The 24,339-nt window shown below is 43.1% G+C and overlaps 2 protein-coding genes across 5 annotated transcripts in view; one reads left to right on the top strand and one right to left on the bottom strand.

The window, feature by feature from the left end:
- Positions 1 to 14,074, top strand: part of tnn (tenascin N) — a 28,442-nt gene extending 14,368 nt beyond the window's left edge. The window contains exons 9-20 of one of the 3 annotated variants that reach the window (XM_076144941.1): positions 1,171 to 1,434; positions 3,561 to 3,824; positions 4,012 to 4,275; positions 4,553 to 4,816; positions 6,142 to 6,405; positions 8,917 to 9,047; positions 9,464 to 9,602; positions 9,717 to 9,868; positions 10,033 to 10,129; positions 10,234 to 10,398; positions 10,888 to 11,051; positions 12,350 to 14,074. In XM_076144941.1, coding sequence (XP_076001056.1) covers positions 1,171 to 1,434; positions 3,561 to 3,824; positions 4,012 to 4,275; positions 4,553 to 4,816; positions 6,142 to 6,405; positions 8,917 to 9,047; positions 9,464 to 9,602; positions 9,717 to 9,868; positions 10,033 to 10,129; positions 10,234 to 10,398; positions 10,888 to 11,051; positions 12,350 to 12,490 — 2,309 coding nt within the window. In that variant the 3' untranslated portion in view covers positions 12,491 to 14,074. The remainder of the gene's footprint in view (positions 1 to 1,170; positions 1,435 to 3,560; positions 3,825 to 4,011; positions 4,276 to 4,552; positions 4,817 to 6,141; positions 6,406 to 8,916; positions 9,048 to 9,463; positions 9,603 to 9,716; positions 9,869 to 10,032; positions 10,130 to 10,233; positions 10,399 to 10,887; positions 11,052 to 12,349) is intronic. The other 2 variants (XM_076144942.1, XM_076144943.1) reach the window with 2 other exon arrangements.
- A 2,331-nt stretch (positions 14,075 to 16,405) lies between these two features.
- Positions 16,406 to 22,164, bottom strand: kiaa0040 (KIAA0040 ortholog). Of its 2 annotated transcripts, none has more exons than XM_076145049.1 (2): positions 21,905 to 22,164; positions 16,406 to 18,649 (listed from the first exon to the last, which is right to left on the bottom strand). In XM_076145049.1, exon 2 carries the CDS (start codon positions 18,024 to 18,026, stop codon positions 17,700 to 17,702), a length of 327 nt encoding a protein of 108 aa, XP_076001164.1. In that variant the 5' UTR covers positions 18,027 to 18,649; positions 21,905 to 22,164; the 3' UTR covers positions 16,406 to 17,699. The 2 variants fall into 2 exon arrangements, with proteins under 2 accessions (XP_076001164.1, XP_076001163.1); XM_076145048.1 differs by having other exon boundaries at positions 21,901 to 22,149.
- Between the last annotated feature and the right edge of the window lie 2,175 nt (positions 22,165 to 24,339).

The following is a 24,339-nucleotide window of genomic DNA, read 5'->3' as shown; positions in this document are numbered from 1 at the left end:
GAGAGAGAGAGAGAGAGAGAGAGAGAGAGAGAGAGAGAGAGAGAGAGAGAGAGAGAGAGAGAGAGAGAGAGAGAGAAAAGGCAGCATGAAAGGAGATCGTGAGAGATTGAGATGAGGGGGTAGACTCTTTGCTCCCTCCCTTTGGTCTCGTCGCTGCATCATCAATCAGTTTTGATGACGGGAGACTGTGTGGTGACACTAGACTGACCTTGACTAAGCTGCTGCCACAGAGGAATAACTCGCCATGATGATTGCTTTTGCATTTCCCTCCACTTCCTCTCTGCCCCTGAGGTATCTCCTAATTCACCGCTGCGTCTCTCCTCCTCCTCCTCTTCTCTCCTCTTCCTCTTCCTTTGTTGCTCCCCCTTTCTCACTCGAATCGTATCAAGACGTCCCTTCGCATCACTGCAAACGCCCCTCGTGAACACACACACACACACACACACACACACACACACACACACACACACACACACCAATAACAGCACCACCTGCCTCTTCCATATGTCTCCTGTGATGCTTCAAGCCCACTACGCAAACAAAACATCTGCGTTCTTCTCCGACCGTGTCCGCATCTCACTGCTGCTCATGGACTTAAGTTCTCACATAGCTGTTGGCATCTGAATAATTTGTTTCGATTGGAGCAGTTTGGGCAGAAACAGACTTGCACGCCACATCAACTAACCGTCAGCCGATCAAAACCAACACCGGTGACTAATATTCCTATCAATCCCATCTTCATTCATTAATCCGGCTCTCTATCCTTCAATATTTCCCCCCTGTGACTCCCCCGCCCCCCATGTACTCACCACCCGCCCACCACATGCTTCTGTTGCTACTTGCTACGTGCCTCTGACTCTGCTGCCTCATCCACTTCACCTTGACCTCCTCTTTAAAGGCGTCTTCCTTCACTACTCGTCTAAGCTGGTTTTTATTTGTCATTCTATATCTCAATGGTCTCTCTCTAGTGAGTTCTCTATGCATCTTGGTAATTTAACAACTCTCCACACAGCTTGAATCGATGATTGAAGGATCAAGGAAGGAGCTGTGTCACCTTGGCCCCGTCTTTCTTTGCTCGTCTGCAGAAACATCTTGAGTTTTTCATCTTTCCTTTGCCGCTGAGCTTTCTTCAGTGTCTGTTTCTTCTCTCTTTTCATCTTCATCAAACAGACATCGACGCACCCACCAACCTGGTCACCACCGAGGTGACAGAGGACACTGCGACGGTCTCGTGGGGAAAAGTCCAGGCAGAAATAGATGGATACATGCTGAGTTACAGTTCTGCTGAGGGCTCCAGCGCTGCGATCCCTCTGGGGCCAGACAGCGCCTCCTACAGGCTGATCGGATTGAGGCCTGGTGTGCTCCACACTGTCAACATCTGGGCCATCCAGGGAGAAAAAACCAGTAGGAAAACTTCAACAGTAGCTGAGACAGGTAAGCTTTGAACTGGACACGAGTTTATTAGAGATTTGGAAAAAGATAACGTCATAAATTCCTGCTATGTCGACCTCCAGAAAGGTAAAACGCAACTGCTAACCTGGTATTCCTATGCACAGCGGTGGGTCTGCAAACCCATAGATTTGCCCTTTGTAAAGCTTTTCTAATGGCTAAGTGTGTACAGGTTGACTGGTGAATCTCTGATATCTGAAGTGCTCCCAGGTGGCACATTACTTTGACCTCTTTCATCTTTACAGCTTGAGACCAGAAGGAAAAAAGCTTGAAGTCACAACCTTCTTTGTGGAAGAAATTACTACCTCAAACTACCTTAATGAACAACGGATCAATCATTTCTTTCTTTTTTTTTTTTACCTTTTGTGTGCTTAGTCCTTACAGTTCTGGCACTTTTCTGCTTTTTTTGTTAGAGCTAGCGCTTAGCGTAAATTACAGTGGACATTTTATCCCTAACAAAATGCCAAAAGGGGAAATGTCACTCTCGCTGAAAACTGTATTTAACGTAATTCTACTGGACACATCATTTAAAGGCACTTTAAAACCTGGGGTCAACCGTCTGCTAGTACGTTGGCAGGAGAACTTTTTCGCATAGGTCACCAAAGGAACCAATAACTATTATGCTTCTCCCGTCTCTAATGTTCCACTGCACCCTCGGTCTGGCTGTTGTGAAGGTTACCACCTGCCGTCGTCTGTTTGCATTTACGTTTCCCCGAGACAGGCAGAGGAAGAGCGACGTGGAAATCTGACTGGCATACGCTCATATATTTAAATGTCACCGCTTTAGAGTCGACTGAACAAAGGGAACTTTCAGAACAGGAGTTAGTCATGCTAAATAGAAAACCCTGACGTGCACTTGATGGCCGTCCTTAATACCATTTATACAAATATTTGCTGTAGACAATCCAAGTGTGCACTTTTCCACTTTTCTTTCATTTTTATACACAGCTGCAATGTTTCATGCAGACTTAGGTTTCATTTTGGTCGTTCTGTTTGATGAGCAGCGCAGGTGAATTCGCTCCAATAACCTGAGGCCAAACATCAAGTAGCAGGGATCTACACTGAAATGGACTTAGAACTGCTCACTGGTTATTTAAGCTTTAGTTTTACATTTGTATGGTATTTGTCGTTTCAGCAACTGATCACAGTAATAAAACACACAACTTGGTGTCTTAAAAGTTATCTTGCTATAAAGTGGCCAATGTCCTTCCTGATTTCAAATAGAACAAATGATCAGACTCAAGGCGCACATGCAGGTGGTGGGTTTCATTTGGGGTATTTCCCTGTGAGCCTGGGCTATAACATCTGGTATCTGAGATTTTAGAGTCTTTCCCCATTTTCCTATACACCGCACAACCCCAGGGAGCGCTACGACCAGGAATGTATTGTGGAGTAGTCCCAGGCTGTTGCTTCGCTCCTCAAAGGGGGCGGTAAGGTGACAGTCAGTCTCTCCGGGCGGCAGGTGTAGCCCCTTTCTTTCTCCACAGTAATCTCATGTCCCAGCAGCAGGGTTTACTATCGGACCGGTGATTCCTCCATTCATATTACAGCTCGGTCTTGAATGGGAAAGTTACTCAAAATCCCAAGAGTCTTTGCGCTGAGACCAGTCCGCCGGCTGTTACATTACCTTTCTAATGTTGTTTGCAGTAGTGGTGTGACATAGTTTGCATGTTTTTGATTAACAGCTCATAGAGCCCTTAATGTAATTCACTGTATCTGTTTTTACTCAATGTGATTTTGTCAAACTTGGATTTTTCAAAATGTCAATGTCTTTTATCTACCTTTGTTGAACACACTTATTGTAAGTCGCTTTGGATAAAAGCGTCTGCTAAATGACCGTAATGTAATGTAATGTAATGTAATGTCAAGTAGGGGCTTTAAAAGAAAACAATCACATCATATTTACTTTTAATCTACATAACAACATCTTCAAAACAAGAAAACAGAAATCCCTACAACTGTCTCGATCCAAGTTTGCTGTTTTCTCCTGTTTCTAACCTCTCACACACTGACTGAGTGTGGTGTAGACAGATTACTACACTCTGCTTGTTTGTATCGGTGGTGGGTAGTTCCTGTCATGTTTGCTACACTAACCTAAACTCCTTGTGCAGAACTGGACGCTCCTACTAACGTCTTGGCCCAAGATGAAACAGAGTCCAACCTCACTGTGTCGTGGGATCGAGTCCAGGCAGAAATCGATGGCTACGTGCTGACCTACAGCTCCTCCGAGGGCTTTGGTGGGGAAATCCCAGTGGGGCCTGACAGCGCCTCCTACAGGCTGACTGGGTTGAGGCCTGGAGTTCTCTATACGGTCTACATCTGGGCCATCAAGGGGAACAAAGTCAGCAGGAAGGTCTCGATACAAGCAGAGACAGGTCTCTTTATATCAATTTCTGTTTAAACAAATGCAATGTTCCAAATCCTACAAACACAGCAGTGCACAATTGCATTAGATACACAGCCAGGCTGAGCAGCACCAGCTTGTTTGATAAATGTTATCACTGTCTATTCAGCAACGGCTGTACAATTCAACTATTACAATAACCACAACTCTTTATGCAGAACTGGAAGCTCCTTCTAACCTCTTGGCCCGAGATGAAACAGAGTCCAGCTTCAGTGTGTCCTGGGATCGGGTCCTGGGTGAATTTGATGGCTATAGATTGACTTACAGTTCTGCTCAAGGCTCAAGTTCAGAGATTTCTTTGAGACCTAACAGCACCTCTTATAGCCTGACGGGCCAGAGGCCTGGTGTCCTCTACACTGTCTACATTTGGACTGTGAAGAGCGAGAAAACCAGCAGGAAGATCTCAACAAAGGCTGAGACAGGTTACTATTTCACCATAAACCATAAACTAGTAACATCCCACCTGGTCTATTCATCTGGGGAGGGTTTACTTTATTTAATGATCAAACTGTGTGTTTCTTTGATCAGCTTCATGATCATAAGAAACCACATACGTTTCTGTATGGTCATCATCATCATAATGACATGTAACAGTTACAATGCATGGAAATTGTTTCATTTTCCTTGTTAATGAGAAATGAAACAATAATACTATAGTTTGCATCAGTAGTAACATACTCCACTAACATCTCCCTCTAGAACTGGATGCTCCTGCTAACCTCTTAGCCCAGGATGAAGCAGAGTCCAGCTTTTCCGTGTCGTGGGATCGAGTCCAGGCAGAAATTGATGGCTACGTGCTGACCTACAGCTCTGATGAGGGCTTCAGTGGGGAAATCCCAGTGGGCCCTGACAGTGCTTCCTACAGGCTGACTGGGCTGAGGCCTGGAGTTCTCTACACTGTCCATATCTGGGCTGTCAAAGGGAACAAAGCCAGCAGGAAGATTTCCACTCAAGCTGAGACAGGTGTCAAATACAATTATTTGATAAATTCAAAGCACGTTTAAAGCCATTTTTTGAATGAATTGTACATTGTAGTATTTAGTATTGTGCCTTTCAATATATCGGATCTTCTAAGTGCAAGAACACAACATTTTCCAGATGGTTAACTAATAGGATCCCACTCATTCGTTAAGAACAGTTTCCTAACACATCCATCCGTCACCCCATTCATTCACCCCATCTCTTTCAACTGCAATGTCAGCATGGTGAGCAAATCAGCTCAGAGATCCCGTTCCCCTATAACTTCCTTTCATGCATCCTGGGAGATCTGTCAGCATCCCAGTGCTAACTAGGACATGTACATAATCCCTTCAGCATGTCTCTGCTTAGCATGTTTTGTCCACTGAATGAATCATACCTTCAGCAAACCTCCAAAAGGAAACGCACAGAGCTATTCTTTGCAGGTGACCAAACACATTCTCATCTTTTCATATTCTACCAAATCTTTGTGACCATAGCTGTGGGTCAGTCAGTCAGTCTCGACCAGGAAAAATGGGGATTTACAATTGTGATCCCATATCATGTCTGTACAGCCCATAGCAAAGTCAGGGCTTGTAAGATATCAGAGCTCTTTGTGTCAGAGCTGCCTCCCTCATCTCAATAACAGACAGTTGTGATGACTGATCCTCAACTCAAATATTGTTGGGGTAGGAAGAACATCAATCATGAACAGCAGAGTCCAAGTCAGTCTATCAACTTGCATTTTTCAAAGTCATTCTTTCATCCTCAGCATCACCAACTGAGATCCACACTTCTCCGTCTGGATGATGCCCTGCCTTCCGCTCTTGGGTCTTCAAATGGTTTTCCAGAACGTCTTTGAGGCCTATAAGCCATAACTTATTCAAAGTCATCCCCCATACATACTCCTACAGCCTCCCTCACTGCTGGTGTCATCAGCAGGTGCTAAGGCCATCAAACATGTATGTGTCGAGGATCCATCATTCCATCCATCTATGCCTGGATACAGAAACATTATTCCTGGGAGTCAAAAATTGCAACCATTCCGTGCAGAGCTACCTGTCATTCCTAATCCAATTTCAGACTGAAGACTCTACTTTACATTTTAACATTACTGATTATTTATTATTATTATGTTGGGCAGATCAATTTGCAATACTATGTTAATTTTTGTAGTAAAATGTTTGTTTTCTCCAAATACTCACCTAATATAATCATTTATAGTGGCAAATGCATGACAAATGGTTTCATTTCACTTTCAGAAATGCCATTAACACCAAAGAAATGACTTGTTGGCACCATTAACCACCTCCACTAACATCTCCCTCTAGAACTGGATGCTCCCGCTAACCTCTTAGCCCAGGATGAAACAGAGTCCAGCATCACTGTGTCGTGGGATCGGGTCCAGGCAGACATTGATGGCTACGTGCTGACCTACAGCTCTGCTGAGGGCTTCAGTGGGGGCATTACAGTGGGCCCTGACAGCGCCTCTTACAGGCTGCCCGGGTTGATGCCTGGGGTTCTCTACACTGTCTACATCTGGGCTGTTAAAGGGGACAAAGCCAGCAGGAAGATTTCCACACTGGCTGAGACAGGTTGACACGACTGTCTTTCCTTAATTTGCATCATTTTTTCCTTTAATTAGTATTTCACATTAACATGTAACACACATGAGGTTAAGTGTGAGTATAAGACTAGCTGGTAACTGTTTGGCCTTTATAGTGACTGTACCTACAATGGCCTGTTTCCACTCAGTGTGCACATATATGCAACAGCAAGGACGAGCAAATGTGGATCTATGTGTGGATGTGTTTGCATATTATAGCAAATGTAGCCCAAATAAGCCCTTATATGAGAATAGAAACATTGGTAATCTGTATAATATGTCCACACTGTACGTATTTATGTATACAGAATTGTTGATAGACTATAGAGATCTCTTATCTTAAGAAACAACAGGCATTTCTTAATCTTATCCCTACCTCATCTCTCATCATGCAGAGACAAGCTGCTTTGTTAAGGGAAGGTTTATGCGATTCCTGTTACGTCTCTGTTTCATATGAGAAGGTTCACTTGCTCAAGATTGTGAGAAAAGCAAATTTTTAATTTAAAATCCACGGGAGATGAAACACAACATGTCTACACTATATAAGAGCTATAATTCTGAATGCAGATGCAGCTGTTTAATCTCCACACACTGGGCTGCAAATTGCAAGCTGAACATATCCATATTCATAGAGCATACTGAACTGAAATACAAAGAATATAATTCAAACGTGGAAAGACTGCTGTAAGCTTTCTCACGCCGCCTCAGAAAGTTGTGCAGGGCCACTTTCCCGAAAAAGCCCCATCGTGTTGCTGCAGCACAGATATGGTGATTAGTCATTGTTTTGTAAAGGGACACGATCCCACAGCACTAAGATGCCTTTCGGTAATGATCCCCAGGCTTCTTCATAAACACAGACACAAACAGGTCTGTGTTCTTTAAACATGAAAAGCGTCTGAGCTCAACTGATAAGAGTTTCCACTCAGTCAGGCCCTGCTACATATGGCCCTCATTTGGAGGATTTTGGCACAAAAGCAGACCCAGCTTACTACCTTGAGGCTATGTTATGTGTAGGTACAGTCAAGTTACAACCTTTATGATGAGGAGGACTAATACCATTCATACGGAGATGATAGCAAATTGCAGGACGTGAAGTATCAAGGTGAAGCAATACATCGAGATGATTTAGTTTGTACAGACAGCTCTGAAACATTGGTAAATGTGAACGCATTAATTTGTATTGACATTAATGCGTCAGCTCATCTTGTAAAGGTTTAAAGAAATATGTCCTGTCACACACACAGTGTTGGACACATAAACTACATAGAAACCCATTATTTGTATGTCATTTGAACCATTATGACCAACATATAAAAAGCTCATAGGACTGTCAAAAAAGGTTTACTTTAAATCTGTGCCAAAAAATGCACCAAAACTCCTGTTCTGGGAGGAAATGCTTCACGCTGGCTGGCCCGGCTCACTGGGCACGTCGCATAACTCAGCACGGGGTAAAAATAGTAGCGCCAGCACATGGTGGATGAACAGGGAGATCTTTGTGTAGACCAGATCATCTGTAAAATCACTCGGGAGCTCTAAGTGAATGCTGGATCTTTTTCAATTAGGCAGAAAATGGCCAAAGTTTTGGATTGTAAACTTCGTCTCGTCATAACTCATCAGACGCCATCAGGCACGAGCCGACACGCTTCTGTGTTCAGAATAAGAAAGCCATTGTTTCCAACGAATTCTGCCGGGATGCGTAAATGCAGGTGTTATTCCATTTGTGACTTTACTGGTCGTAGTAACAGGCACCATTAATATGTCAGTTAATCCTCAGAATGACTTTCCACTGATATATTAATACCACATTCGTCACATTTGGCCTTATTGTCTTACACTTTATTTGACAGCAGTTACATTCTTGGCTGATTTTAAATCTGACAGTTGTAAGCAGTAAAAGCATGCCTCTTCAATAAATAATTGATTCATATGACTGGTGCTGTAGTTGCACTGATATAAACTTCAAATCTCTTGAGCCATGGGAGGTAAAGACCCACACTATCCCAGAGTTCTTTGTCTCAGACAATTTAACATTCCTGGGGCTCTCAGTGTCTGTTTCGGCTTAATCTCCGAAGCAGGTAAATGAAGCAAAGGATAAGTGGATGGAACTGCCATCTGCAGAGGCGCTTAGCAAATGTGAAGACAAGGGAAGTCTCTGGAGGCAGGTGGTAATCATCATTGGTCATCTGAGAGAGCGGCTGTGATTCAAGTGGAGTGAGGCTGAAAAAGGTCTACTGTCAAACACATTAATGTGTCTGAAAGGCTTAAGGGAGGAACACTGCATTTAGATTATTTTGCCCTGAGAAACATGAATGCAATTGTTATGGAAATAGAGTGAGGTTTGCATTCTAAACCTGCAGCACAGGAACAATACAAAGCATGCATATAAAATTTAAAAGCACCAGCAAAATCCTCTTCTCACCCAATTTCAAAGCTGAATGAATAACATTTACTGATGAACATGAATGAGTAAAATTGCTCAGATTTGCTGTCTGACCAACAGATATCGACACCCCTAAGGACCTAAAGGCTACAGATGTGACTGCGGACTCTGCGTCCTTGACCTGGATCCCTCCACAGGCTGACATCACGGGCTACATGCTCACCTACAGAGCTGAGGATGGCAGCATGGAGGTTTGGAACTACGCACAAACACTGACACCAGGCCAAAAAGCACAACTATTATTATGTTGACCTTAAAGGCCTCACAAAAATACCACAACATCTCCAATGCTGGATCTTTTTAGTTTAAGTTTTATTTCTAAAATTCCCTATGTCACTCTAAACCTGCAGTCACTGAATATAGACAGTATGTTTTGTGGGTTTTACTTCAAAAGCTTAGGGTGGTGGTGCAGTTATGCTCTGTTGAACACTGACCTCTTGTGGCCCCAAAGTAGCAGCTAAGAAGTAGTGTTTGCATGTGGACGTGACTCACTTCCACGCCTCTCACTGATGTTTAACAAATCCCTCATCGGCACATTAATGCAGCTAGATCTAGTATAACAATGAACTGTGCCCCTTAACCCCAACTGTGTCCAAACTGTGGTCAGGCTGTTGAGAAGCAGATTGGAGCTACAGAGAGAAGATTTGCTTTGTCTGGTCTGGAGACGGGGAAGAGATACGTCGTCACTCTAATTGCCTACAGGGGAGGCAAGAGGAGCATGGTGGTAGAGACCATCTTCAATACGGGTCAGTACACACCACTGTAACACACCCCGTCTTTTTTATTACACACTCACACCCACATCTCATATTAATAATGATTAATAATTGCATCACTCCATATATGGCTCTCTCCCTTAGTTGGCCAGATGTACCCTTTCCCCATGGACTGTCTTCAGATCATGAAGAATAGCGGGAAACCAAGTGGCATCTACACCATCTTTATAAACAATGACGCCTCCAAACCCATTGAGGTCTACTGCGACATGGACACGGACGGAGGCGGCTGGCTGGTATGAATATCGTCGCATTTGATGGTGTACTTTGCTAGTGTTTGTCACTATTTGTGTGGGTGTCAGTGTGGCTACCATTTGATGTTATTGTTTTTAACCTGTAGAAACTGTTAAGCAGCTTTTAGTGTGAATTGTTTCCTTCTGTGCCCTCTTGGTGCTTCCAGGTTCTGCAGCGCCGCAACACTGGCAGACTGAACTTTATGAAACGCTGGAAACAGTATATAGCAGGTTTCGGCAACATGACCGACGAGTTCTGGCTTGGTGAGAATTGAAACGTTACTTATTTAAAGAGATATCACAGTGTTGACCATGGATCTTTGGAGTATTTCTTCTTACTGTAATGTCACTGTCCTTGTCCTTGTCAGGTATGGATAAAATTTACGAGCTGACCAACACTCCCACCCAGTACGAGCTACGGTTCGACCTTGGTCTGGGCTCGGAGAGGGTCTACGCCGTCTACGACAACTTTAAGATTGCCCCCGTTAAGCAGAAGTTCAAACTCGCCATTGGCAAATACAGCGGGACAGCAGGTGGGCCGCTTACGTCTTAGACCTTTTCAGAAAATCATAGACAACAACCAAACAAATGTAAAAAAAATAAGAGACAGCTTTTGTGTCTTTCATTTTTACTCAGACAGAAGGAATTATAGAGACAGACGCGGGTGAGCATCCCACCCATTGCGCTGTGAGGAGCCGAAAGAGCAAACACAGACAAGTTATCTTTCAGAAAGTTATATTCAGGCAGTTAGAGACGGTTACAACAGGGAATGGAGTGTCTGAACGTGGCGAGGATTTAGCGGGGTTTTGAAGTCAGGCAGATACAGCAGCAGGGAATACGCCTATGTGTAGAGACAACATTAAGTATATTCTATTTTTGGTATCTTATTAAATTTCTTCCAACAGAGAACAGATGGGAGCAAAAGGAGCGAGTAGAAAAGTGTGCAAAGTAGACTTGGGTTTAATTATTTTTTAAACATAGTAGATAACTATTTTTCTTCATTGTTGATTGCTGAACCCTAGGTGACGCTATGACCTACCACCAAGGTCGACCCTGGTCCACTGTGGATTCAGATAATGACATCGCACTGGGGAACTGTGCGCTGACCCATCGCGGCGCTTGGTGGTACAAGAACTGTCACCTGGCCAACCTCAATGGAAATTGGGGTGACAACAGGCACAGTAATGTAAGTGTGTGTGTGTGGGGGGGGGGTCATGCACAAACACACACACACACACACACACACACAGAGACACGTGCTATCATTCGTGACTCATTTTGCTCAACCGATATATGTGTGACAATGACTAATATGGCAATTTTGTCTCAAATTCTGTGGTAGCTGCATCACTGGCAAACACATACACAAACATTTTCGAGTGATACAAAATAGGGGATTGTGTTGTAGTATGCTTTGAGACCAATAGGTGGCACTGTTAGTATTACCTGATGACTGAGTTATTCTAATCCAAGTTAAAGGTTCAGGCTCTGTCATTTCTGACTTCACCTTTTACTACACACACAAACACACACACACACAGAGACACAAACGCACGCATGCACACACGCATGCACCAGCAAATAATGTATGCTGAATAAAATATTGAATGCTCTGGATTATTTACTTGTTATTGGCAGAGTCAACAGCCATGCTTGCACTCACAATTATGAGGAATTGACACAAAATTATAGAAAAGAAAGTAATTTAAAAGGAATCACGCACACACAAGTGACACATACACTATAAATATATGCAGAGCTACAACAACTATAATTGCTTTTAATAATTAAGTACATTCACAATCTAATAAATACGCATTCATAATTTTGACAGTAGCTGAAATCAACAAAAGTATTGGAGATGCGTTGTGGAAAAAAGAGACAGACAGAAAAGAAGAAACAAGTAAAGAAAAAACGACATAAAGAAGAAAAATCACGCTGATAAATGAGGCTGGGCCCCGGTCAGCTATCAGCTATCAGCTATCAACTGTTCCCCAGTCGACCATTTTGTTCTGGATTGTTTAGACGAGGCAGAAAATGCCCCGAATCCATCAGCAGCGATAAGAGAGGAAGAAAAATGTCTCCTACCAACATTAAAACATAAGTGTGTCTTCGCCGGGTTGATAGGGCAGCAACAACAGTTAATGTGCGTAACAGAGTGCGATGCTGAGGAAAATATCGAGGGATTCTTTCTGCTCTTGTCAAGATTTCATTTTTTAAATTTCAGGCCGCTTGAAACCTGCAATGTTTGTTGATGAAATGTAATAACGGTCAAAGCAAGTTTGTACTCACACGGAATGAAGCTAGAGGCCGACATCCTCCTCCTTACCTGTCTGCCTGTCCTCCTACCTGTCTCTCTCTCGCCCCCCCCTTGACGCCCTTTTTCTACACTTCATCCTCATCCTTCCAATAACGCTTTCTTCTCTACCCACTCACACACTAATTCCTCTCTTTCTTCTCCTCCTACGTCTCTCCTCGACTTAGGGGCTGAACTGGGAGCCGTGGAAAGGCCACCTCACGTCCTTGGACTTCACCGAGATGAAGATCCGACCCCTGGGGGCTTTGACCGGCAGGAATAGGCGATCTTTGATGAGAGGCAGAAACATAAACCTCCAAACCCCATAGAGGAGCGACTCCCATCAATGCCGCCTCAGCTGCTTTTTCTCTCCATTGCAATAGATTTGGGTACTTCTCTGTTTATTATTATGGTTACATGTGTTCACGTTTGGACCCTTCACTCAATATCCAGCTGTCATACACGTCTCTCGGGCATGCATTTGTGGACATCATAAACAAAAGGAAGTTATTGTGTGATTTGTTATATCAGAAGTCGTATCAGAAATTCCCAAATGTAGTGTGATAGCGGGAAAGCGGCCAATAGAAAAGTCCCTGTGAGTGGTTTTGATGTGCTTGAAAATGAAGTTGAACATTAACAAGTTTAGTGTGTGAGTAAAGAGGAGTTGATGGAAATAACACAGTTTAATTGAAATTTTTCATTTTGACTCTGGCGGAAACTTAATAATATTCTATTTGATTCAACCAAAAACTCATATCTTCAATTACATCATATCCTTTAAGTCTTTCTTCCCCTCTCGGGGCAGGAAACCAGGTTATTTGTATTATATGTGTTTGTTTCATATTCTATGAAGAACGTGAATAGCAGCTTTTAGTGTGTTTAGGAGTATTATCACGACAGCCTGTGCCTGTGTGTTTTGTCAGGGAATATACACGATTGGCGAGTTACAACCCTGGATTTATTGATTATGATGCTTGTTGGCTGCCAAAGACAGTCACGGCACCTTAACCAAGAGAATAGCAATGAATGAACGTCTGGATAGGCCATATTGTTCCTGCTTTACATTTATGTGATAAGGACAGTGCCTATCAATCAGTATAATGTGCCCTCATCACTCGCCAACAAGACACAACTTCATCAGAGTTTCTTGTCTCATCCTCGCCAACTTAATGACGAAGGTCTTGTTTTTAATCTGGAGAACTGACAGAGGTTATTAAAACTGCTTTGACTTTGGCTTTATTACTTGAGTACCATTTCAGACTTATACTACGAACTCTTGTTTATGTGGCAAGGACTCAGCACATCGATCAATCTTTCAGCTAACTGCCAGATTTGATTTCTAGTCTCTGTCCCTCGTACGTTTTGCATCTCCTTAATATTTTCTGTTAATCCTTCATGGCCCATAAGGTTTTATTCCTCAGTCATGGCTTTCAAGGTCAGAAGTGAAGAACCTCAGCATGAATTTTAAAAAGCCTGTGAATGAATATGAACACGTATTACTTGCATTTTCACACTGATATTATAGTTACTGCATCATATTCATGCCACGCATTTGCTGGATGAGTAAATTAATAAAAGTCTGTGATGCAAAGTACTGATAGTGCTGTTTTCATTTTCCTAAATTGAAACGATCAATGGACAGGGGTTCAACAAAAGGCTGAAGGCATCTATTGCATTCATTTTGCCTCTTATTTTGCTTTCAATATTAAACTGGAGAAGATGCAGAGCTGGATGTGTGGATATAGTATTATTAAATTGTCAGGAAGGATGTTACTTACATACTCTTAAGTATAAGTTCTACAGAAATAGCACAACAATAGATGCACAATTTACACAATTGTTGCCGATTTCGTTTTTGTTGCTGTGTCGAGAAACCTTAATCTTACTTAAAATGCATCCTGTTTTGATGTTCCTTAATAACATTTGAGGATAGATGAATCAAACCATTGTTGACTGCAGCGTCTGACAGTCTGTAACAACCTAGAAATAATAAATAAACATACAAACTCTATGTTGACACTATTAAAGCATAATTGGTACAGACACAACATCTGATGTATTCAGATCAAATTGCAACACTTCAACACTGTCATTTATCCTTCAACGGTCAAAGGAATGAATGAAAAGAAAACTGAGTGGTTATTCATCAAAATTAAATAACAGTATGAGAAAGCCGGCGTCTGGAATTTGGCAACAAACATCTCTTGCATAGCATTTCATTTCAACTTTGAAATGAAATGTCTCAGAAGAGCTCATTGAACCGAAAGGCCTTTCAGCCACAGTGACTCCAAATTACTTTAAGGAGATTTTAAAGCTCCTGCCATTGCACAGTGGAAGGCAAGTGCTTTGCTTGGTGCCAGGATAAACACAGCATGAGAAACAGGAGTATAGCCTCCCTCCCTCCCTCTCTCCTCTCTCTCTCCCTCTCTCTCTCTCTCTCTCTCTCTCTCTCTCTTTGGAAGTGTGTGCACGCGGTTTTCTGTCTCCCATTTGTTTTCATGTGCCACTTCGGTTGACACTTATGCCTTAAGGTTCGCGGTGATTCCTTTTTTCCATGAGAGAACTGGCTAATGTTGTAACAAGGGAGTGTTTGTGTAAAAGGGTGGAGGGTGAGTGGTTGTTTAGTCATGGAAAGAGAGAACGAGAGAGGAGCAGAGAACCGAAGCAGGACAGGGATTGTAGACCGACCGGTGTGTTGTCAGGTTGTTAATGTAGCTGTCAGTCTGTCTCCTGGATGTAAGAATTGCTGATTGTTTGCAATGCTTTCTTCACAACAACTTACAATTTTAATGAGTTTGTGGGGGCGTAAGGTGTGTGGAAAAACTCTTTCATGGTTAAACACACTAATTGAACGTATCTAACAGCCAGCCCTGATATGTGGCCTCATATGGGTTAAAAAACAGCTTAATAATGGGTCCCAAGTGGGTCTCTGCATAAATCCTGTGGTGCCCCACTGCGTTTGCCCATATAGGGGAATTTTTCTTGGCTTTAGGATGGACACAACTGCCTGCATGGGTAATGCCTGAGTCACGTTTGGGCTTATATACTGTATAAACCAAACAGCCTCAAACTAAGTTAAAAGGGCATCATATGACACTGTTAAACATGGCATATCGAAACACAATCTGTTTCATACACACACACACACACACACACACACACACACACACACACACACAATGAACCAAGGCCATTACCCCCAAAGCACATTGTGATGGTAAGTTGCATCTTTGTGTTTGGCTCCTTTCTTTCACCAACAATTTTCCTGGCTAAGAAACGAAGGAAAGTTCCTGAAAAGGTTCTGTCTTGGAATATACAGCCGCTACAGTAAGTGGATGTTAATGTCACACACATATGCTGCATGTGAATGTGACGCAAGCAACATGCATCTGTTTCTTCTTTGTCTTTCAGGCATTTTCTATTTATTTACTGGTTTCTTTTTTTAAACTACGGTTCCAGCGTTTGTTCCCTATGAGTCTGCCATGGTTACATGTAAAGATAATGAATTTATGTCAGAACTCAGAGCGCTCTATTAGATATGACAGCATTACGAAAATGCTGCATTTCTCTTCCTCTCATCCTGCACCTGTGTGTTCTGTCATTGCATCTCTATATGTCAAGATAAATTATGCATGCGGAGGAACCAGCAAAGCCCAGCCAGGCACATAATGAAAAAGAGAGATTCCCTCAGCCATTTCTTCAACTCTACAACAACAAACAGTAGCACGTCCTAAATAAACAACGTCATGCATAATGCACAATGATGACAGGGTTCAAAAACTGGCAATATCATATCAGGAATCTAGGCAGGATGGCAGATTTGCTGTTGAAAGTGATCACCAATCCTCCCACATCCCTTCTGATCAGAGCAAATTTGCCACAGGAGAGAGGAAAAATGCATATTAAAACCTTGTGGCTGCTGCAGCTGAATTTACATATTCTCCAGGAAATCAACTATGAGCTGTACAAAGTGAGAGAAGTCTATAACAGGGCATTGTCATAATTGTAACGTCTAAATGGCTCCATATTGCGGGTGTGACACTGATTAAAAGGCCATGGCAACAAAAATGTATCTGCCTGTCTGACAGCAAAACACCTGTAGCGATGCAGAGTGAGAAAATGTTTAATTTCAAACTGCCAAAGCCAAAAGGTCGAGTGTCTGAATGACATTTAAAAACCCTGAAAGCTAAAAAAAATTATTTTGTTTTTCAGTTCTTCATGAAAAAAAACAAGGACGGGCAAAATTTGGAGGCACTTTAATCAAACGTATACAGTAATTCGACAAATGCAATCTACGGATTGATATAATTTTCTCCTTTCTTAAAGCGAAATCCCTGCTTTCCAAATCTACTTTCCTTAAATAGCCATAAGTCTGAGCGGTGGCAGCTTTATTTTGCTGTTTCTACCCTGAGTTCAAGTCCAATTTCTCCTTCCTAACATGAATCAGAACAGACAAACCCCTGTTTCCACATGGGACTGCATCTGTCAGAACAGTAATCAAATGAGTGTGGCCTGTTTTCCCAACAGCACTCGAGCAGAGAAGATCGTCCCAGTGCCAGTGTGAGCTAATTCATAAAGATGATGCTACTGCCAAAACGCCACTGCTTAATTGGGCTTTAAAGATGTCATATACTTAAAAAAAATAAGCCTTCCACTGCAATCCACTTGAAGTCCACATTCTTTGATTATTTTCTCAGTTATGCTCTTGTGGATCAGAGTAGTTTGAAAATGCAGGAGATGTATGAATATGTTTAAAACTCATTTGATCCGAATAACAGAACAGTCAGACATTGTAAGTAGCATAAGTGCCTCTCATGGGGACTGAGCTGTTATTAGCTATTAAGTAGATAAAGCAAGAAGATGCACCGAAATCAAGAGATGACATAAAACAGTTTCATAGTCACTTCAAAATAGTTTTTATTCTCACTCTCTCACTCTCAGTTTAACTTCTCAGAACGCGACGCTACTTTGCTTTAATTCCAAAGTGATTGTCAATCACAACGTTAGATTACGACCTGAATGTAAAGGCGTATTGTCGGCGGCATTACAGCCACCTGAGCCCCTGGGGGCAGTCGGTGAATTGGCTCTCACTCACAAATACTGAAGCAATGAATTTCACACAGGAGCTTCAAGAACCCCATACACACACACACACACACACAAGCACACACACATGCACGCATACCCAAGCACTCATTAGAAGATATATAGACCTGTAGGTGCTTGTGTGTGCTGTTGCATATTTCCTCCTTTATGAACCACTGAGCCTCACACACACACACACACCTGCACACACACTCCCCTCACACATACTGATGTAAACATTATGATAAAAGCTTTGCATACAACCACACATGAATACAAAATCAAATCTGTACACGTTTTACATTTCAATCAGATTAGCTTCCTGCTCCAGTCCTTATCTCTACTGGGTTCCTTTAAGGTCACCATCGTCTGAGTTAAGCTCGTTTTGACACATCAGCTCCACTGCGTCGGTGAAGTTCATCTGGCCATGGATCAGCAGTTCCAAACTAATTCCTACACCATGGCGAGGGCGACCCTGTCAGGCGTCATCGGACCCGCCTTGACAGAGATCCACAAGTCGTCGGTGTCGGACGAGCTTTTCTTCTTCTTCGTGTCCGACCGAGCGGTTGCTATGGTGTCCCCGCAGCAGCGACAGCAGCTGTTGGCATGGCGACAGCAGCAGCAATGGCAGCACACCATCAAAGCCGTGAGGAGGAACAGCAGGGGAAGGGCGAGGAGGACCACCAGGCAGACGGTGTTGTAGACCCCCTGGTTGTGTTTGTCTACAGCGAAGCTCCAGAGGTGATTGAAAAATTCCAGGATACTGTCGGTTACATTCATGGCTTCAGGATACGGAGCTGCTGTGACACTTTTCTTTTACTAGACTCTGCCAGGCGCCAAGTGGTAAAGTTTTAATAAATCCTTAAGAAGGGTGTGAAGTTTACAACACTGTAAATACACATATTAGCCCGTGTGCGACACCACAATAATTAAGACGGGTTCATTTAATTCACGTCTGCTTCAGGCCATAAAGATCTGAGAAGCAAAATTTAGTCTCCTCTTAAAATGAACATCAAATCCAAACAGACGTATTGATTGGAGTCCTTAAACGCACCACGATCTGATGAGGTTACGCTGACCGTGTCTTTGTTTGGCCTTGTGATATTTCTGTTCAATTAGGAGTCTGTAAGCGTGGTGGATGAGTTAATATCTCTCTCTGCAGCGTCCTATCCAGGGGTTAGAAGGCCAAACCATTCTTAAACAACAGCGAGAGACCGCAGATCCCCTGACTTATAATGATTCAGAAGTTGATGCAGGAGGAATAATCCAAAAGCTCCTCTTCATCCACGGCCTTTGCTGTTCCACTTATTGTGTTCCTGCTCTTGGCCCTCTCAGTGTTTCTCCTCGAGCCCTCTTCGCCGTTTTGTTTTCCTTCCAGGTGCTTGGCCCGAGCGGGGAATAATCTGCAGGAAAACACAACAGAGAAAGTGACTACATGGATAAAACTCGGCCTCGACTACAGTATCTCTATCCTCTTCCTCCTGTCTTCTCCATCTCTCGCTCTCTCTCTCCCCTTGTCAATGTCAGCTTAGATATTTTTTTCAAGCTTTTCCTCTCATTAATATTGCAGAGAAGTCTTTCAGGATCCCAGGGAAGGTCTCTTTAAGAGTCCCACAGAGGACGACAGGGTAGAGGAGAGGGGGGAGAGGGAGAGAGAGAAAATGGAGAGATTGTGTCTGTGAAGGCGAGACAGAGATAGACCAATCTCTCTAAGAGCCCCTCTGAGAGCGACAACGCGACAGAGAGAGAGCGAGAGAGCGAGAGAGAGATTTGAATATAGCAGGCTAATGGTTCCCATTGGAGGAGATAGGCGGCGGAATCTGGCTTTAGATTTCATAAATGTCTGATTGAAACATTTTCCTCCGGCCTCAGATGGAATCTTTTCTGCAGATTTCCACGACGAGAGAGAGATTGAGGTTATAGTTACCTCACTTTGAGAAGTTTTATGGGCGATTTCAAACAAGTGCCACTTTTAAGAAGTAAAAGTGGACCGTTGTTCCTTTCTCTTCTCTGAGAATATGGAGCGTTTGATAAGGTTTGACGCCTCCAGGCAACCTCTTTGATTTCCTATATTTATAGCTAAAAGGTCGTACTCCTCTAAAATCATTCAAAACACCACCTGAATATTTTTTTTTTTCTCTTGCATGTGTCCTCTCGTGTCTCTGCGGCTCAGAGCTTCTTGGTATTCTAGACGCGGGGAAGGGAGGGAAGATTTTCATCTCACATTTGGTTGCTTCTTAGGCAGAGAGAGAGAGAGAGAGAGAGAGAGGGGAAGACGCACCTGCATGTGGAGAGCAAATAGGTTTGGCGTGGCTGTCGCGGTGTGCTGCGTCTCATGTGTGAAATTGGTTTACCGGCAGTCAGCCTTTCAACTTCCCTCCTGCTCATTTGCTCAACAGGAAGCTGAGCTAAGAAAGCAGAGCAGTGAGAGTCAGCTGGTGCGTTGTTGTGAGACACCAGGCCTCTTTTTGTTTATGCATACACTCATTTAGCCCCGTCTTTGTGGTAGAGAGCTGAAGCAGTAATCAGCTCAAACACCTATGTCTTTTTAGTCTAAACCCGGGGCCATTTTGTTGTGTTCTGGTGAGCTAAGTTGAGATATGTCACGTATGCTCTTATTATGCAAACACCCAGTGAACAATAGAAGGGAGTCGTTAAGAAGCAACAACGATCCGGACCGAGCCAAGGAGCGAAAACAAATAGTTGTGATCCAACTTTAGAGATGAGAAACAATGCGTCATTAAAATGGGGCGGATAAGTACGTCAGTGTTGCGAGAACTAGAATAGCTCAGTTCATGATCAGGTCATTGTACAACAGTAAACAACAGAAACTGATCATATGGCTTCTTTCTCTTTTTCTGTTCTTTCTTTCTGCGGCTACATTTGCACTGACGAGCAAAAGTGGCACAATTCTTGTTTTTCGCTCGCGTATGTGGCACATATCACACACCATATATGGTAAACACATAAGTCACATGGAATCCTCATTCATATGTGGAAATAAAGCCAAAATCAGAATGTTTGGGTTTGTTTGGGTTTTTTCTCTCTTCTCTCCTTCTCTTCGCCACAGCCTATGATGCAATTTGTACCCTGCATTACTGTTTGACATCATTCTGTGAACGCTGTGTTTACCCTATGACATCATTGCAATTTCAATCTACTTGTATTCTACCTCAGGGTCTACGTATAAAGTTTAAGAGCAACAATAGTATTAATGGTACAACCTTCCTTCTTCCTCTCTGTCTCTCTCTCTCTCTCCTCTTCCCCTTCTTTCTGTATAAAATCTCCAAAATATGTTTGCTTCAATAAAAACAAATAGCAAAAACAGATAAATCGGAGCTGGTAACTGCATTAAGTTTGTAATATGGTAAGTGTTCTGGTTCTGAGCCATCGTGTAAGGAGTAAAGAGTCGATCAAAATCAGGTTGGGCATTAACACCTGTAGCTTTTATGCACCCGGTGAGTAATTTTACTTTGCATAGTTTGATACTATTAAGTCCTAATGTGCTTTTTCTGAATGTATGAGCTTTTAATAGTCTTGCTTTTCTAGCCCGGAATTGATAAATGTAGTTATTCAAATGCCCTCAGCCGCTTCTTCCTCCACTGTTACTTCACTGGGATGCCGATCGCATTCTTAGACAAAACTTAGGCCGGCATACACTTTCTCATGACATTGTGTTGGCCTGGACCCATTCGTATACAGGAAAAGGCCATTTCTGGGCCGCACAAAGCCAGGAAGGGGCTGAGAAATATGTTATGATTGCACTCAGTGAGTCCCTGCTGCTTTTTAGGGAACATGAGCGACCTAAAAGACAAAACTGTGACAGAAGGCAGGGCAGGAATTTTTAATGACTTTGCCCCAAAGCACATAGTCGGAGCATCAATCCGTCCTTATGTACTTACTTGGGTATGCACAGCTTCACTTCATCCACCATAACGCTATATATCAAATTAGTTTTGTATCCGTTGCCTTTTTGCACAACAATATCTTCCATCCTTAAGTGAAACTGTTCCACTTGGGTAACTACAGGCCTGCTGATAGTCTTGAGTTCACAGTTTCACCACAGTAGGAAAGAAAGAAAGACAGAGCAGAGCAGAGGAGACCCATTACAGGTCAGAGCGGTGCCAACTCCAAGCTGACTGAGTGTAATTGGCAAAAGAGTGAGACGCCCCAGAGTGGCGGAGGAGCAAAGTTTCTCAAAAGAAGCCATAATAAAAAGCCTCATCAGTAAAAATGCTGGAAATGTTCCGAAGATGTTTTCTGCAAAGGTCCACTGAGCAGAGCGGCAGAATGTGATTCCACTGCTGACATAGCAAACGTAAAAAACCTCATAAATGATCTTTTTTTATATACAAATGAAATGGTTTCTGTGCAAATGTGATAAGAAAATGTGCGAGCAGAGACAAAACGTGATGACTATGTAACACCCGCGCTCAGGAAGGAAACTTATCATCTTATCAGTGGAGCCTGTCAAGCATCCTGTCAAATCAAACTAAACAAGGGACTTTTCCACTTAACAACAACAACAACAATATCTTTGTTTCCGAAGTCACACAACAACGACGATAAAAAGGCACCGGTGGCTGATATTTACATCACCTCTCGGAATATTTGAGATAGACAGTGGAGAAATGTTTGGAAAGTGGCACCTTACCCACATGCAGGTCAGGGTCTCCCTCTCTGTCTCACCCAGTCGGCTGCTGGAGATTCTGTTGTTTCTGTTTTGGCATCAGGCTGCTGCTCGGTTCTGGACCCCCTCACCCAGACATCTTGACAAGACTTCACTTTCTGTTCCTGTTTCCCTCTCTACCGTTGTTTCCCCTCCTCCTCTCTTTCTCTCTCTCTCTCTCTCTCTCTCTGAGTGTGTGTGTTTCAGGCAGCAGCGTCACCGTACCCTGCCCTCCTTGTCTAAGAATGGGCCCTCTGTCTGTGCCTGTGTGCTTCCTGCATGGCGCGTGCTCGCTCTGGATTCTTGTGGTTACTTTACACACACACACACACACACACACACTCACACACTCACACACACACACACACACACAAACGCTGGATGATGTCAGAAGCGGAGCGAGTCAGAGAGTGTAAATTAGGCAAACGGTAGGAAAATATGAAATGAAGTGTGTATTATTCAGCAGGGTGCCATGTGCGCCTCAAGACAAACTCCCAGCATTGCTGATGTAAAATTACGCTGTCAGAATTGAAAGCCCCGCAAAACGGATCGAATTACAGGCAAGCAGGCTGCATTTTGTATAATGGCACTAAATTATAGTTAAGCAAACACAACTCCACCCATCTCACGCCAGGAAACATGGAATAGAAAGGAGAAATGAAAGTTGTGAAAGACTGTGTTCACCAGGTGATAGATTCAGTGATAGGCATGTAGTGTATCGACACAGAGAGAGAGAGAGAGATAGACTGCTCTGTGTTAACAACTTCATAACATTAAATAGCATTAATTCCGGTGTTCTCTACTGAAAGGCTAAAGGCAAATTTACTAAAACAAACTAATTCTGTTGATATACGCTGATTCTTTAAATCACATTGGTAAACAAACAGAGAGGAACTGAAGTGAAATACAATTTAATTTGAGTATCCACTAAAGTAATCTAAAGTGCATACCAAACAGCCTCCACCCAAAATGTAGTCTCAGGATTTTGACAAACATCCGGTGTGTTTCATCGTAGCTTGAGGGCCTCATCAGTGGCGAGATGAGCCTGGACCTGCCTGTAGGTGTGTCTGAGCCTTCACCGTCAAATGCACACCGCAGTTGCCAAAACACATTAGACACAATAATGTGGGAAGTGGCAGGGCGTGTGTAAGGCTGTGCAGTTAAGCTGTGCACATTCACCTCACACACAAGTGTGTATGAATGAGCCGGAGGTCCTCGTTTACACGTTAGGATCATTTCATCTATTTTACTTTCTGGGTTTGTAGAAACAAAAAGGATAAACTGATCGCTGTTCCCTGGAGGAACTCGCATTTAATTGGTGCGTTCAGCTATCAAAGACATCGATCTCACGCAGCAACACGTCAGGGCTGCTGCTCTGGCACAAATGAGGGATAGCCACTAAATACGTCTGATTACATGCACGATGGAACTCTGTGGAGGAGTGAGTCATGGCCCAGAGAGGAACCATTATACTCAGGAAGTTTCAAAATGATGTATTAACATCGCAAGATTGGACTTTTGTGTTTGTTTGTTCCCTCCCTAAAAAAATGAACCATCAATCTCTTTAATCAGGCATACGTATCCCATAGACAAGCATTCAGCTGAATTTGGATCTGTATTTCCTCATTTTAATCAGTAAAAGCAAACTAAGCAAATACCAAAATGGTGACAAAGAAATAGGACACTGACTAATTTGTAACATGTACTTCCTGTACAGTAACAGAAACTGTGCTGATCATGAAATCGTGTAGTGCAGTACAGTGGTTTCTTTATTTTTAGGCCTGTATGTTATTGCCAAGACTTTATTCTTTCCTTGTATCACACTGCCCTTATTATGTCTTCCAATTCCTCCAGGCAAACCTCATGTTCACCTCATGCTGCCGTGACCCTCGTGTGCGTCCCTGTTTCCTCTGAGGAAACCTGATCCCCCTGTTATGCTGCGCTGACCGCCTCCCATTTCATTCATAGACGTCTTATTCCCCGTTGTGCTCACCTATGACGCTGTAGAGGGAAAAAAACCTAAACAATACACCCATTTTTCCAAACTCAGCTCGTAGCCTGAACAAGCTTGAGGAAAGGCCACTGTCATCATGCTGAACTCACTTTGGATCACTGATCTTACACTCGCATTAACAAAATAATGACTGTGACATTACCGGTAGCATTAAGTGGACCTTTGTGGGATTACTGGGCTGTGTGGAAAAGGGCGAAACAAATCACCACCACCAACTAGAAACTTGGTGAGGGTCACACACACACACTCACGCACACATACACATAGAGTAGCCTATGTGACGCTCACAAAGAGGTTTAGAACGTAAGTGCTAATGAAAAGTGACTAAAGGGAGGGGGGTTGCTGTGGTGGAATCTGACAACTGCGCAGAAATAGACTGCTAATAAAAAACGTGCAGCTCCCCAGAGGCG

This window comes from Genypterus blacodes, unplaced genomic scaffold (genome assembly GCF_046128005.1).
Source record: "Genypterus blacodes isolate CSIRO-AG114 ecotype Tasmania unplaced genomic scaffold, CSIRO-AGI_Gbla_v1 ptg000029l_1, whole genome shotgun sequence".
NCBI lineage: Eukaryota > Metazoa > Chordata > Actinopteri > Ophidiiformes > Ophidiidae > Genypterus > Genypterus blacodes.
This window is presented reverse-complemented; position numbering and strand designations above follow the sequence as displayed.